The sequence below is a fragment of the Rhipicephalus sanguineus genome, chromosome 1 (genome assembly GCF_013339695.2).
Source record: "Rhipicephalus sanguineus isolate Rsan-2018 chromosome 1, BIME_Rsan_1.4, whole genome shotgun sequence".
In the NCBI taxonomy this organism is placed as follows: domain Eukaryota; kingdom Metazoa; phylum Arthropoda; class Arachnida; order Ixodida; family Ixodidae; genus Rhipicephalus; species Rhipicephalus sanguineus.
Window position 1 is genome coordinate 167,262,110 of NC_051176.1, and position 16,443 is coordinate 167,278,552.

The window sequence follows — 16,443 nt, forward strand, 5'->3', positions numbered from 1 at the left end:
TGTGCCAAACGCAGAGCCAATGCATGTGCAAATTACAATGCATATTTTTTAGCTGGTAACAGATGTCGGTATCAGCAAAATAAGTTTTTTTTTGTGTTCCAAAATAAAGTTTTGTTCATGTCAGCTTTAATGACTCTTTTAATATAATAAAGCTGAACACATAAACCACGCAGATAGAGGTAAAAATATCCAAGCAAATGCCTCGTGAGGATATTAAAGGCCAAGCCAACTCGTAAATATAACTTTATTTCACTATAACAGCACTTTGATGCAAACACCCAGTAACATCTGATGGAGTCATTACTCTTTGGTTCATATTTAATAATGTGCAGTGCTAGCAAGGCCCACTACCGAATGAAAAGCACTTTAAGTACAACGTACCACAGCCAAAAACAAAGGTGCACTGTAAAATAACGAACTGTAGAGAAGGAATTTTAGGCTAATTGCTAAAATCTGAAGGAGGCTTCAAATCATACCAAAACTCACTGAACCTTAAACTGAAACGCTGTCAACAGTGCCAAGCTGATCGAATTAGTATCATCTGACATGAAACTATTATAAGCAAGCATGTGCATGTGAACAAAAACTGACACAGAATAAAAAAAAATCACTGAAAGTAAAAAAGTTCAAAAGTAAGTGTTGGGAGAGCAAGTGGAAAAAAAAAGGCCAACCACTTGTTTTGACCCCCCGGAAAAGCAAATAAGACTAGGAGAAATGTATAAACCCTAGAAAGCAAAATGGCAGTGTTTCAGCAGATGTAAAACACACATGGTGCCTCAAGAGCATTAACTGATTGACATTAACACTGCGGTTAACTCGCATTGAAGAAAGCATGGCAGGTCCTGTATCACACTGAGAAGAAAGAGGTCTTCTCAGGCAACACTATTAAGTTGTGAAGACATTAGAAAATGGGTAGATTTCACTGGTCTTTATTACAAACCTGTAATTTATTTAGGAACTAGCTGTAAAAATGGTGTACAAAAATTGTTCACGTAACTATACCACAGCTGGCAGGCCTTGCTTGACATGTCCGCTACAAGCACTTGCAGAAAAAGTTAATTTATGTAGGCAGTTGTAGAGAGCCGAATTCAGTTCACATTAACATTGCTGTCACCAAAAACAAACTAAATATTGACAACTCTGATTTTCGAAGTCATCCAAAAGGTAACATTAGTGATAAAATGTATTTAACTTCCCTTCTAATTGTTGCTGCGTTCCGAAAAAGAGCAGAGGGCACCTCCTGACCAATGAGTCCTGTATATTTCACTTTTGAAAGGCTTGTTTTCACATGTATGTGCAGATCTAACAACTCATAAAAAAGCGGCATTTGAAAGAGAACAGAAAAGGAAAACAAACTCAAGCAGTCCGTAGCAGCTGCCTGTACAATGGTGCTTCACCAAACCAACTCCTTGAGGTCTCTGGCCAGTTTCATAATGCACCAACACATGAATTCACACACACATGCACACCAGCAAACACACAGTCAAGAAGAAGAAGGTCCTGAAGAGTGTTGTGTATTCAGCCATCCATCATGTTTTGCTTCCACAATTGTCCCAGTCTATAAGGTACTGCACTTTTCCGTCAAAGGAAATGCGTTTGGCCAGTACACTGAAGCGGCTCTTTTCACTACTGGCAGCTTCACTACTGCGAAGCGTCTCCTTCCACCGCAGCGATCCCCGGCCCTGGGTGCTGCAGTCTACACGTGAGCTGGCAGTGCTGCTTGTGGTGCTAGTGCTGCTTATAGTACCAGAGCTGGATGTAGAACTAGAGCTGGTTGTGGTGCCAGAGCTGGTTGCACTACCAGTGCTGGTTGTACAGGTACTGCTCATACTGCTACAGTCTTCAGAGTCTGTGTCAGCAGTACCAAAACACAGCCTCCGTTGGGAACCACGCAACTTGAGCTTAGCTGGCTTGAGTGGCACTAGGAGTGTGCGCTTTTTTGGGGGCCTCCCAGGCCTTGGCCTTGGGCGAGGTGGTGGTGGGAAGAGTACCTCATCACGGAATGGATGGTTGCCACCATGAAAATCCCTCAGGGGTGGTATGAAGGCGTCCAAGAAAGTGCTGCCCTCTCCAGTACCTGAACTCACAGCTTCCTCGTCGCTGTCAAATGGATCACGTGGGACCTTAACACTGCGAACTTGTGGCTTGCTTCTGCCTAGGCCATTAGACAACTTGCTGGAATGGCTGGCATTGTTCTAAAAAACGGCAATAAAGAACATCAGTAAAAGCCACAAATGACAAAATCAGCTACTTTCGTTTTTTACAGTATCCACCACAAAGCTCCAGTGGCTTGTCATAAACAACTACTTTTAAGTAAAGATCCGTAAACAGGGAGTGGGTGCTCGAGCCGACATTTCAACAAGTGGACTTGTCTTCTTCAAGGCTGGTCCACTTGTTGAAACGTCGGCTCGAGCACCCGCCCCCTGTTTACGGATTTTTTATCGCAAGCTTTCATCTTCCACTTCCTGCCGTTTTTTTTTATTTTAAGTAAAGTAATTGCAAAAAACTATACTTGGTTACAACCTAAGAAAAAATGTCAGCTCCGCTCACAGAATTGCGGCACGCCTGCCCTTCACCTGTAAATGACAGTCGTGCTAGCTCGTTTCCGCTCGAATCGCAAGCACCTTTTCTCGGCTAATGTAAATACTACACACATTAGGAGTGAAAGGTTCGTCGTTACTATCCGAGGCATTACGTTTGGCTGAGCAGCGATGTCAGAATCCCTGACGAAATTTACCAGGACCTAAAACGAGTGGCACAAAATGTGTCTGTATGGAAAAATTAACTATCTGAAACAGCCGGGAAGTGTTTGACATCACAAAAATGAGTAAGCACTATTAGATGGAGCATTTATGCAAAATCTCTGTGGGAGGGACAGCGATGGCTGTGGGCAAAACTGACATTTTTTTTGTTAGGTTGTAACCGAATATAGTTTACCTTGTAAAAATTTTTGCCATCAAGAGCAGTGCAAGTTCAAAGCCAGTTGCAATGTTGTCAGAGTATCCAAGAGATCCAAGCACGACCAATAATTAGGTTCCCACTGCACTACTGCTGAAACTGGTGGGTGTGGTGGCAATTAAAAGAACCCAAAGGAAGGCATAAGTTATTTCCCACATGATAATTTACACTCCCTGCTGCACGCAAATGACCAATGTATCGTTCCAGTGTTCCCAACAGCATCTTGTTGTACATGGTAGGGTATGGCTTTATAACCAAAAGTTTGCATGATTAAAGCATGATTCATGGTACCAATAGGACAAAAGCGGAGGCAGTGCCGATAGGGTCAGTGAAGCACCACATGGTGGCAGTCTTGCCAACGATACGGTTATCACCTTACATAAGGGTCTTCATGAAGTGCCTGTAACGTTATAGGGCAATTTATGATACAGATGTAAAGCTTTACAAAGCTACTTTCTTTTTTGCAGTGAGGAAAACAACAGGTCTGAGAATTCGCCACAACACATTAAACATGGACACAATCTCCCTGTTACAACTGCATATTGCAATTACACTGGAATACACGTTATCACAGCAACTCGGGCTTTCCTTCAATTTATGCTGTTAATTTTGTGATCTACGAGTCTTTTATTATGCTTGTTGCAAACAAAAGTATTTTGCAGCAACCGACACACACATTAATGCAAACGCGAAAATCCAATTCAGCACAAAGATTTCAGACATGCTGTATGGGCAGTGCAGAACCACTGGTTCTAAGTTTTTATTAGAAAGTTTCATTCAAATATAATGCTTGTAATACATTTTAGTATTTACACATATTACCTTAAAATTGAACGATCAAGTTTGAAGATATTTTTGCAGCTGTGATTAACTTAGTTCTACTGAGAGCATGTCTCCTATAGAAGAGCAGTCTTTAGTTTGTGCTTCTCTAGCGTCCTTTCACTGTCCTCTATTATATTTCACAGTAGCACTGCAAGCAGAGCACTGCACGGCCGATTTTTCGGCCCGGCCCGGCCCGGCCCGAAAACGCCATGCTCCGGCCCGCCTGAGCCCGGCCCGGTGTTCTTAAATGTGGCCCGTACCCGGCCCGGGCCCGAAAGGTTTGGGCCCGGCCCGGCCCGTTTCAGCTAGTTATGCCTTGAGCATAAAGGAGGCACTGTCCAACCTTCGGTTATTGTGAAGATACCTGCCGCACACAAGATATTTTTTAGAGATTGTTTTAGGAACTTCTTTCAGTGTCACGACTTTCACTGGTACTGTGCATACATTCGGTTAATTATGCCCGTAACAGTCTTGCGAAATAATTGCAGAGCAATATAAAATATAATTAGTCATAGCTGGCTGTTTCATGTACGCACGCAGTGCTAACCACGCAATCTTATTTTTGCATTTCAAAGAACGTTTAGAAGAGCGATTTCAAAGAACGACTACAAAATATATTACCTCCATAAAGTGGGGAAAAAAACATGGTAGACATCCTTAGTTTGAGCATACATCAATTGCATACGAGCTAGGGCTGTTCAGTAAAGTAGCAAGTCTCCTGCAAACTTCATCTATTGCACAATGGAATGAAAAAAACAAAACAAAAAAGAACGGAGTGCCCTGACTGCCAGAAGATGGCTTGGTTATCGGAATATGCTTGGGATTTACCCTGAAGGCAAATTTTGAAGCGGTTTCTCAGATAGAAGTGCTTTCATTCGTGCATAGCCAGTGCCTAAGCGAAACGAGGTCCCCGCCATCTTTTACGTGAAAATTTGTTTTCATTGCGAAGTTATTAAAAACAAACACTCGTGTAAGACATGTGTACAGTAACGGTGTGTTGAATAAAGGGCGGTTTAAATAAAACTGATCAGTCTGTGTGTGTTTGTATGTGTGTTGGTTATTTCCAAAATCCCGGATCGCTTCTCTAGCTCATCACTCCAGTTGTGAGCCACACTCGGGGAAACGAGTGTCGCTATGTCTGGCGCCTTACCACTAGTAAGTGGAAAATCCAACAACGGTGTTCGCCCTGTCATAAGAGTCGCTCCGCATTCTTGCACTTAACTGCAACGAAAAACAGCTCCTAGATATTAATGGCTCACAAGTCACATTGACCAGTCCACGGACGTCAGGCAGGCGAAACAGCGCCGCGGGCCTCGAGCGTAGCTGCATACTCCGAAAACATCGAAATGTTTCCCTGCAATACAAACGCGCGCATCTTATATACACTAATCGAGCAGTTTACGTTGCTTTCCTTACACGGTACCCAAGAACTCTTTCACTCACTATAATGGTGGAAACTTAGTTAGGCGTTCTTGAAATTACGTGCAGCATACAACTGGAGCAAAATTGTAGATGTCTGGTACTGTGCAATTTCTGTGCACGCCATGCACTCCAGGTGGTTTTAAATTACCTGGGGCCCTCAACGACGGTGTCTCACATAGCCTGGGTCGCTTCAAAATTCCCTGCTCTAGTCAATAGGTGGCGGTCGAGTGGCTCTCTATTTGGTTGAGCAGATAAGCTTGCTTGCCCCACCTTTCAGGTAACATGTGGCAGGTGGACAGGCTGGGCATGCTGAGATAGCTGGTTTCACATGTGCCGCATGCCTAGTGTTGGAGGTCACGTAACCTCAAGTTTTGGAAACATGAAGTGACACGGCTCTTTTCTACCTGCACTCTGTCCACAGCAGCATTGCAATGAGTGTTTGACGACATCAAGTGAGATTTGTTTGTGCATTTGCGCATGCATGACATTGTATTTGTTAAGTTAATTATGTAAGCAAACATTAACTGCCATTTATATGGACAATAAGACTATGTAGCATGTGTAGTTCTCTACTAATGTTATTATCATTGCATCTTCCAGGCAGAACTGCAACTTCCCAAGCGCATCTACCAAGTAGGCAGATGCACTTTTTATGAAAGCATGAATAATCAAACCTGACTGGAGGTTACAGAGACGATTGTATTCTATCTAAAATGCTGATATGCTGTCCAAGAGGGCATGAAGCTTTTACATGTCCTCAGGCAACTTCCACTCTGCCAGAAAACATCACCCTGCCAAACAACATATTGTAAAATGATGTGCACCTTGGCTGCACCATGACATTTAACCTCCACCGCACTGAATTTGAGGATCACTTTACAGTGTGCATTTTGGCATCACAGAATCATGGGCTGTGGCGCAGTAAACTATGATGAGCTGCAGGAGCTGTGGTAATTACACATGAAAGAAAGAGAGCCCAAGTTTCAAAACTGTTGTAGAGCAAAAAAAAAAAAATATGAGTCGGCATCCCAGTCCTGCGAAAGGGGATGCCCAGTGAAACTGTTGAAAACCAACACCCCTACAACAGCTCAAGGGGACATGCAATGCTTTATTAGATGCGAAGTATCTTATGGCGGAGTTCAATCCGGTGGTGGTGGTGGTGTGCGGCGTGACCGCCTTTACTGCGCATGTGCATACCCTCTCCACTCCCCCTCACCCCTCCCACTATCCTCTTCCCCCTCTCCCTCTGAAACGCGGGCTAGACATGCCGAAATCCTCTCCTGCGCAACGCCGCGATGAGCACCAGCGCATGCGCGTCCCCTCCCCCTCTCTCCCCTCTGCTACGCTGCCCCCCTCTCGCACACCTGCCGACTGCGTTCCCCGCTCGCCCTGTGAGAATTAACGGCCAGGCTAGAGGGAAGACAAGACGCGCGTAGCGTTCCTCTTCGCGTTCCACGACGCGAGGTCGGTAGCATGCCCAAAGAACGCCAACGGAGCCCGATCGTGCAAGTGCTCCGGCTTCGCATCGCCTCATAGTCCCCTTTAGCGGGAAATGGTGTAATTTTTTGCTTTAGGGTAATGCTAGGAGAATCGCGTAGTGGTCACTGTGATTCACTATGATGGGCTCTGTGAACATTTTTGCTACATTTGTGGCCAAGACCAAATCCTAGAACAATCTGAATCATGTGGTTGGTCCATTGGGGTTGTTGTAGCATACAAGTCCAAAGTTGCCCCCCGACAAACAACAGGAGCAAGTCCTTTTTGTTGGGCTTCACAACGTAAAAATAGAGTTGCTGTTAGCCTCTAGCAGGTCGGCATTTTTTATGGCATACGTTGTATATTGTGCTCACAAAAAGCCCACTCCTGTCACTAGCGTTCCTTTCCACTAAGTGAGGAGAACACCTTCCAAACAGACAACAAAGCAGTCGAAGAAGAGAGCACAGGAGCTGGCAACAGCAGGACGGCAGGACATTAATCAGCTCAACACAATAGCTGACGGGGGAGGTTTTGCATGTCAGTCGACATCACACTCGTCCATAGGCGGCAGATTGGCCAGCTTTTCGCGCATCTCATTCCGCATGGCTGTGCCACGGGTAGGCCACATGCACAGTGGTCCACCCAAGAAAAGCACGAGCACGTATGGCTGCATGGCCAGAGGTGGCGCACTGCCAAATTCGAGGAGCTTCACGCGCAAGGGGCCAGTCGTGATAGCTGCAGACTGCAACACAGACATCGCACAGAAGGACAAACTGTTCCTATTCATAGAGGAAAACCTCAGACTTTATGCTTCAGCAACACATGACCAACCCATGACATGAAACAGATTGTGCCTCAGCTTCGTCTTCACTGTAAACTGGTCCAAGGTGGTCACCAAACATGTTGCGCATGCTGTTGTCATCGTGGTAGCTTGCACAACAGTAACCTTTACCAGGAATGCTATGATCTCTTATCACAATTTATGATCAATTATGTTGTTTGGATGCTTGTTTTATGCTTGTTCTTTTAAGGGGTCGTGAAAAGTTTTCCGAAAATTTTCAACTACGTGTGTATTCGGAATTTTGGCCGTCAATTCAATACTATACCTCGACTCATTTCATCGTCCGGGTTCATTTAATAACTATAAAATCGCCAATTACGATTTTCCGGCTCACATTCCCCTCAACTGCACAGCTGACATCACTTTAAGTCAGCCAATGAAAAGTCTCTGTCATCGACAAAACGTTGCGACACAGCGATGTTTGCTGAGCCATAGTTGGCCGAGATTCGTAGCATCATACCGCTTTGACTGCGACGCCGGCAGCTTGTGAAAGCGAACATTGTTTCCCCTTTGATAAGTTGTACGGCACTGTCTGACGACGCACACGGTTGGCAGAGCGAGAACCAAGTCACCCAAAACACGCCGTAAAACACAACCTAATGCAACCAGAAAGAAAAAAACTGGGACGCTGCACCGTGCGAGCGAAGGCAAGAATACACATATGATGGAGCCCGGATGTACTTGAAAGCGGAAGCAAGCAGATCAAGTGCTGTACTTGCACAGTCTACAACTCAGAGCGCAGAAGTTGCTGTGTTATTTGTTTCTTTTCTACATTCCTATAAATGCATTATTTTAGAGCAAAAGAAAGCTAACGCTGTGTTTATAACTTCCCTTAGCGTGATGTCACACGTTAGCGCCTATAGCGGCCGGTAGTGCCGCACTTTCGTTTAGGAGCCCAAGAAAACTGCGATTTCAAACGGGTGTCATTAATTATAGACTGAATATAGCGCCGAAGTATTTTGGAATCGGCATGTCTAATCCTTGTTGAAGCCAGGAAAATTACAACCGGGCAGCTTCATTTTCTTTTCACTACCCCTTTAATGAAACAAGTGCTGTGCTGTACGTTGTATGCGTGATACCAAGAAATGTATGCACTTTTCGCTTCTATCGCAGAGTTTTTTATTTGATTTCTTCCCCGTGAGGATGCTGTGCAGCAAAAAACCTAGACCAACTAACAGCTTCGCTGTTAAAAGAAAGAAATAAAGAAGCTGCCGCTTTACATGCCAAATCCACAATATGATGATGAGGAACACTGTAGTAAGGAACTTCTGATTATTTTGACCACATCGGGTTCGGTAACGTCTAGCTAAATCTAAGTATATTACACTGATGTTTTTGCATTCCAACCCCACCAAAATGTGGTCGCTGTGGCCAGGAATCAAACCCACATCCTCAAGCTTAGCAGTAGCAGAGCCTTTTTAAAAAAGCAGCAATTTTTCAACGTAACATAAGCAGAGGCATCAGCATTAGGCACATTAATACATACTATATATAGCAGCTACAATAATGCAGCTACTACAGTGGTATAATTTTGAAACAGGAACACTGAACTGTGATGCACCAATTTGAAGCTCAAATTACGCAAAATTGGAAGCAAGTAAAAAAAACACAAGATGCACACTGCGAGCAGTACATGCAAGACCATGCATTGACTTCTGCATAAGCAGTGCCTGTCCAAACATAAAAGCACGGTTTTGCATTCATGGCGATTTATGTGCATGCCATAGCACTGCGCATTCCATGCTAATTGCAAAAACATTGTGTAAATCAACCAGAAGACTTTCCTGTACAGAACACTTACGGCAATGCTGCTTTAATTATCTGCATACAAAGTGAAGCTGTCAAATGGCCTTCACAACAACTACAACCATATGATGTTTATCCTTTTTACTATAATGTATAACAATTGGCAAGAGATTTCAGTTTCCATTTACAATATCAACAGCACTGCCTTGTAACGGTTACCATGCCTAGTAGAGATGTACTTCCATTAAGTGAAACAATGCTTTTTCATTTATTTAAAGTTCTGCATTTTACAGCCACAATCCATTCACCTACATCAAATCATGACATGGTGCCGTGCCGCCATAACCACAAAGATTAGCAAAGTGTACTTCAAACATACAGCCCTTACCTTAGACACAATCTCTGAGCTAGACTACTGGTAAAAGGTTGCAAAATAGTAGCTAACCCTTTGTGACACGCATTATGGTCGACTGTCTATAAAAGTGTCAAATTTACATAATTTGATGCCAAGGTTCGGGATACCAAATTTAAAGCAAGTGTCAGAATAAATTATAGTATATTTTACAGCAATTAAGTGTAAGTACAATGTAAATAATTATCTCATTATTGTACAGTCAGCCATGTTATATTTTCTTCATAAACCAAATTCAACAACCTACTCAGATTACATGTAATAATTATCTGCTGGCAGCAAGTATTCCTAAAAAAATTTAAAAATATTTTGAAATGTCTGCCAAAATGCCCAACATCTCGTTAAACATGGTACTGTCTTCACCAAAGTGATCGTGTGTAGCAAGATAATTCAACCCGAAGTGATATCAAGGAACTTTAGCCAACAAGAATGCATAATTTCCCATTAGCTAATGTTTACAGTCACTTCCTTGCAGATAGTGCACAGAAATGGCAAAAGTAAGAAAGGAACTTTAGCCAACAAGAATGCATAATTTCCCATTACCTCAATGTTTGCGGTCACTTCCTTGTTGGTAGTGCACAGAAATGGCAAAAGTAAGCTGCCTCTCCAAATGAGGACGAAATGTCACAAAGGGCTAAGATATGTGAAATCACATGATCCTGTAAACTTATCCAGAAATAAATCAGTCGGCCTATTCAGAAGAAAGAGCATGGAACCCAACAAAAAGATGGTGCAGCTCTGCCAGCACGTTCTCAAAACTCGGAAGTCACAACCACCAAACATTTTTCTAGACAAGGGTTCAGATACCACATAGATTTTGTAGATGATGACACCAACAGTATTTTACGGTAGCACCTAGCAACCTGGCACATCTTAAATTGTTACAAAAGTGGTATACAAGCACAAAATCACCGTTCCTCCCAAAACTGCACCTTCTGTGTTTAATCACTGAACTCAAGAAGCGACTGACCTTCACGCGACCGCTCTGAAGCCTTTTTCTTCTTGCTTTCTTCTGGCCATTTTCTCGACCTCGCATTTCAACCATGTCCTTTACAACACCACGCCTGAATACACGGACTCTGCAAAATATTTAAAAATAGAAAGCATAATGACATACAGCAAAAACAAAAAATAATAAAGAAAAATTGACAGTCCCTTTAGGCACTCTTGAGGAGAGCACAGGCAAAAGTGCATGTGCTCACGAGACACTGGTTAAGTTACTTTGATGTCAGTCAATTGCGCTGTCCCCCTTCCCACACAAAACACTTTCTGCACGTCACGTGGTGTGGAACTGGCCACCGTTAATTGAGCAATAATGTCATGTGAGGACATCACAAATTTTGGAAATTTGTGACACCTTGATGATGTCGCAGGATGCCATTGTCACTGCTTTATTTAAGCGAGAGGCTGAAAAGGAGCGGCTGCAGCTGCGGCATCCCTATATGGTTAAGTACCATAGCACACAGTTCTATCTCCTGGTTCGTACGCTTTGAGCCACATGTCATTCTTTTGCAGAGGCCGGCTGCACGTGATGGTCACACACTTTTATTACTTTGTCTTGTTTTTTTACCATTTGTGTTGACGCCAACAATTTCACATTTTTCGACTCCCGAGACAGATAAGGCTTTTGCCTTAATAAAAAACATGACAAAGTTTACAAAAGAAGGGGGATGGATTGAGAAGCCTGTTTCTTTGAGAGACACGACCTAATAAAGCCAACAGATAATGAAGCCAAGGAAAGCACAGGGGGCATTAATTGTAGGTTTTAACTGAAGTTTAGTAATTACTCAGGATATGCTTGCACCATAGATGTAACCATAGACCCACCAGTTTAGATATAATACTGTCTTGTTATGACTTACACATATGCTTGTGGATTCATGCTGTGTCATGTTTGATTGTATCAATGTAAGTAACTTCTGTACCCCCACCCCAATACCCTGCAATCTCTCGTGCAGAGACAGCAGTATATGTAAACAAAATAACAGAAAACATGGAGATCTGGCATAAAAGACCATTCATACTTACAGACTGAACCATGTGCAGTGTGCTTGAACAATGTTTGGGCTTGTGGCCAGGACAGCAATGGCAACTATCCTACAAAAGCCTAACAGGCTTGTAAGTGTGTCTGCTGGTAGCAACAGTGAAAGCTCGGGACCTAAGCCCCTAAATTTTCTTAATTTGTGGAGCATTGCCTAAGATCGTGGTGCATGTCACATCCAGTAAGGCAGAGTTAATCTGCCTTTAGTTCCTTCTTACCAGGCAATGTATGCTTAAGTAAACCTAAAGTATATACACTCCACAACTATGCACATTGTGATGGACGAATAATTTCCATGAAGTACAGCATGGAACAAAATTCAGGAAATGATTTTTGTTTGATGGAGTAAAAAAAAACTATTTTCTGCAGATGCAAACTGAAGAGCCACAGAGTGATAATGTCGACATGTGCACACAAGCTTACACCAAGAGCGGTGTGGAGCAAACGCCTACAACAAAAGGCCTGATCAATGGCTTGTCTATAGCCAGCACAATCGTCCCCTCCCCCACTTTGTGCACCGACGACACGCTGCTGCTTTCTGTTCCTTGTGGGTGAACTGTGTCTTCTTTGCATCACCCTCATCACTCTCCTCTTAGCTGGTGCACCTCTAGTGCCCACTCGCTACCTCGCTTGTCTGTGAAATTTCCTGGCAGCCACACCATGATTAGTCTTTCATCTAACGAGGCTGTACAATAAGTGGCATGCATTCCCATGGAGTTCTCTGGGAGTGTAAATGGGCATTGGAACAAACAGCGTTATAGCCCAGTGCCATAATTAACAGTGCTAACAGCATGTTAAGATATCTCCGCCATAATTTTTCAACCGGCCCCACCTCGTTAAAACTAACATTGTACAAAACACTACGTAGCAAACTGGAATACGCATAAGCCATTTGGGAACACAAAACAACTCGGCCTGTTTCGTCCTGATGAACTACAATTGTACCAAAAGTGTCACTACCATGAAAGATATGCTTAACACCTTTAGCTTCTTACCGCAAAATTTCCCCAGTTATGCCTGTATCATACCATCTTTTACATTGCCCCAATTTATGCAAGGAAATCATATCTCTTTCATCTTTCATCTCAACTAGGCTATATTGTTCTGACAAAGTGGGCATAACTTCATTTCAGATAAAGTTTTGTTCACAATGCAGAAGTATTGAAAGGTGGGCTAGTTGGTAATTCATACTTCTTCGGCTTACTGGGAGCGCGGTACACACAACAGACGAAGGAAGAACCACAAAACACGAGCGCTCACTAACAACTGGTTTATTCACACATTAGAAGGACACATTTATACACAAAGGTGCGCATGTCAAAAAAAGAAGGAAAAGATTACAGCACGAGCAGCACGCGGCGCACTTTATCGAGGGCACTTGTCTAAGAACTATCAATGTACTTAAATTCACAGTCATGTAGTGATAATGAGGATGGCTTTATACACTGTCTGCATTCCTGGAAATGTGATACGCTTCAGAAATTCGCGTGTGGTTTGAAGGGGATGCCGGAACAGAATAACTGTTTTTTCGAAACAGCGGTGGACATTTGCATGTATCACAATGCGATGCGAAGTGGGAATATGGGGTACTTTTCAAGAGCTTCTATGCTCCCTGAGGCGTATATTTACACATCGGCCAGTTTGGCCGATGTACATGCGACCGCAAGACAGGGGTATCTCGTATACCACTCCTGTAACGCACTTGACATACTGCTTAACATGTTTTTGGAGCATCTGCTCACTTTACACACACTCCCTGTGCTCTTCTATTAGGGGATGCCGGAACAGTTATTCTGTTCCGGCTCCCCTTCAAACCAACACGCGAAATTTCTGAAGCGTATCACATTCCAGGAATGCAGACCAGTGTATAAGCCATCCTTCATATCACTACAAGACTGTTATTTAAGTACATTGATAGTTCTTAGACAGTGCCTCGATAAAGTGGCGCCGCGTGCTGCTCGTGCTGTAATCTTTTCCTTCTTTTTTGACATGCGCACCTTTGTGTATAATGTGTCCTTCTAATGTGTGAATAAACCAGTTGTTAGTGAGCGCTCGTGTTTTGTGGTTCTTCCTTCGTCTGTTGTGTGTACCACGCTCCCAGTAAGCCGAAGAAGTTTGTTCACAATCTTTCATTCTTTGCACATCAGCAAACTGGAACCACCTTCCCAGATCGACAGCTGGCATCCAGGACAACGTTTTGTTTCAGTAAAAACTTAGCTAGCAAAAATGTGTTCATCTGTTCTGTATTTCATTTTTCCTTATTTTTGCCAGTAAGTTCTCACCACATTAGATATAGTACTATATAACCCAGGAACATGACACTTGCAATTTGAATTTCATTTCTTTTTCCTATATTGCATTGTTTATGACCACTCCCACTCATGCTAAGAAAAAAATATATAAGCACTGTTTTGTCGTTACTGAGACCAATCATTTTTTTTATGCAGCTAGGTCTAGACATATGACACCAAGGTGGGAGGTGGAAATGTGTGTCAATTTTCACCTAACACATTCCCACAGCAGTTGTGGTGACTTCTGTTAGGTGGGGATCAACATACTTTACCTCTTCCCTGTCATCTTTCTAAATCTAGCAGTGAAAAAAAAAGGGGAGGGGGCGGTGGGGGACTACTGATCTCAATAATAACACCTGGTGCCCTGTCTAGTGACCGCTTTGCACTCCCTGGCTACACAGAGCAGACGCCTTTCTGTACATCATTCTAAGCTTGTGATGGCATTGAGTGCTTGAAACAATGATATAACTGCAGTAATAAAATCTAAAAACATTCCATGGCCTCCAGGATCTGGCAGCATATTATGTCAGCAGGCCTAATCAGAGACATGAGCAGGCCTCAGAATAAATCATGAACTAGTACAATATGCACAGCTGTTCTATAAACTATCCAAAAAGTTCAACTGTTCAGACCATCACTTCTCGCACATCTAGCATGAACATAAATGCTAGTGAATCTAGTTAATTCTATACGAACCATGAGCAGGCCTCCAGAAATAAAATCATGAACTAGTACAATATGCACAGCTGTTTGATATATAAAACTATACGCAAAAAGTTCAAACTTTTCAGACCAGTCACTTTAATCTCCAAGCAACAATCATAGTACTGAACATAAAAACTGCTAGTTTAATTCTAGTGCTGTCTAGCATTTCTCATGTCCCCTTCTTGTGATCATCATGTTAATGCAAGTTACTGCTTTACATAACTGCCAATAAGGCGGGGGTTCTCTACTATTTAGTCTTTGGGACCACTTGCTTCCAGAGCAATCTTGGTTTTCCTGTTGGGAGCGACATAAAAAACCTGTTATCAGCCAAGGTACTCTAATGGTGTGTCAGGGTTCATAGAGGTCTTTAAAGCGGAAATTCAAGGATTTTCAAGGACTTTCGAGTTCTCCCGTCAATGGTTTTTGTACGATATAGAACAGCATTCCAAGTAGGAATTTTCTTTTGCTATAATATTTGTTCCAAAACAGAATGAATAGCTTTATATCACCAGAAATAAAAAGTTAGATAAGAAACTTTCGGTCTTGATCACATTAAAATTCTTAACATTCGCAAAGCTTCAAAGCTTCACAACGTTAATGCAGCTGCGGGGACATTTACTGTACTAGCTAATGTTCTTCAGTTCTCTTGTTTTACTTTGTTTTTCAGTCTTCAGCAAGCTGTTTGGTTTCACTAAAAAGGTGATGTCGTACGTCTGCTGCTTCCACTTTCTCAAAGTAGTGATCTGCTGAAAGCAGTGAAAACAACAATGAATATGTTGTCTTTTTTTTTTCTTTCCTGTGATGACAATTGAATACTTTTTTGACTGCCTAGAGTCACCAAGGCCCTCCTGTTTTTGAGCTTTGATATAATTGGATACTTGGATTCATGCCAGTATGACCAGCCGCAAGAGGGGAGTGGGCCGCCACTGAGCGACAATAGCTGTTATGGCACTGCTTGATCACGGTGTGGTTTTGAGTTCCTGCACAAACCACACAAAGCAGAACATATGCACTCACGCCAGTGTATTGCTTCGAAAATTGGGAGCTCGCCAAATGAACTCTTATCTACCACAGAAAGCAGGTCACATCGTCAATATTAGACAACATTTGTCAAGAAATGCAAGCGTTTTCAAGGAAAGAAAGAATTCCAGGACTTTCAAGGGTTTAGAAATTGCACTTTTCAATCTTGCTTTTTTGTCTTTTAGAGCACTCTGAAAAACGATGGCTTGTTTGGATGGTCCAGCAGTCCAACCATATTCAGATGGTTCTCCCAAAGTGATAGCCTCTGACTCAAAGCACTCCCAACAGTTCTGACTTCAAAGTGAGAGCGTTGGCATGATCTAGCCGAGAGGAGGAGGCCTGTGCACCGGCTTTTGCCGGTTACCACTTAACTGTCCAACAACATGGCAGGGAAGACATTGCCTACTTCGATGCAAACACATTCTTGATAGTTCAGTACATATTTCATATTTGCTTTCCGACACCACAGTAGAAAATAAATGGTGAAATTGTCTTCGCTTCATCTCATCTCACAATGAGGGCAAAGTATTTGCAATGTTTTGACATTAAAACAGATGCTTGCTAGATGACGCTAGGCAAGAGATACCACTGAGAGCCATGAGATTGTTTTAATTTCTACCTACCGGATGGTGACACTGCAATTCACGCTGTTGACACGAAGAGGCGTCTCCACATTTTTATGATGTCACATGCATTTAGTTGCACCATG

The 16,443-nt window shown here is 42.8% G+C and overlaps 1 protein-coding gene across 3 annotated transcripts in view; it reads right to left on the minus strand.

Annotated features, from left to right (window-relative positions):
- Positions 1-230: 230 nt before the first annotated feature.
- Positions 231-16,443, minus strand: part of LOC119401833 (PHD finger protein 1) — a 129,950-nt gene continuing 113,737 nt past the window's right edge. For all 3 annotated transcript variants that reach the window (XM_049417601.1, XM_049417604.1, XM_049417599.1), the window contains 2 exons: positions 10,648-10,756; positions 231-2,195 (listed from right to left, as the gene is read on the minus strand). In XM_049417601.1, coding sequence (XP_049273558.1) covers positions 1,530-2,195; positions 10,648-10,756 — 775 coding nt within the window. In that variant the 3' untranslated portion in view covers positions 231-1,529. The remainder of the gene's footprint in view (positions 2,196-10,647; positions 10,757-16,443) is intronic.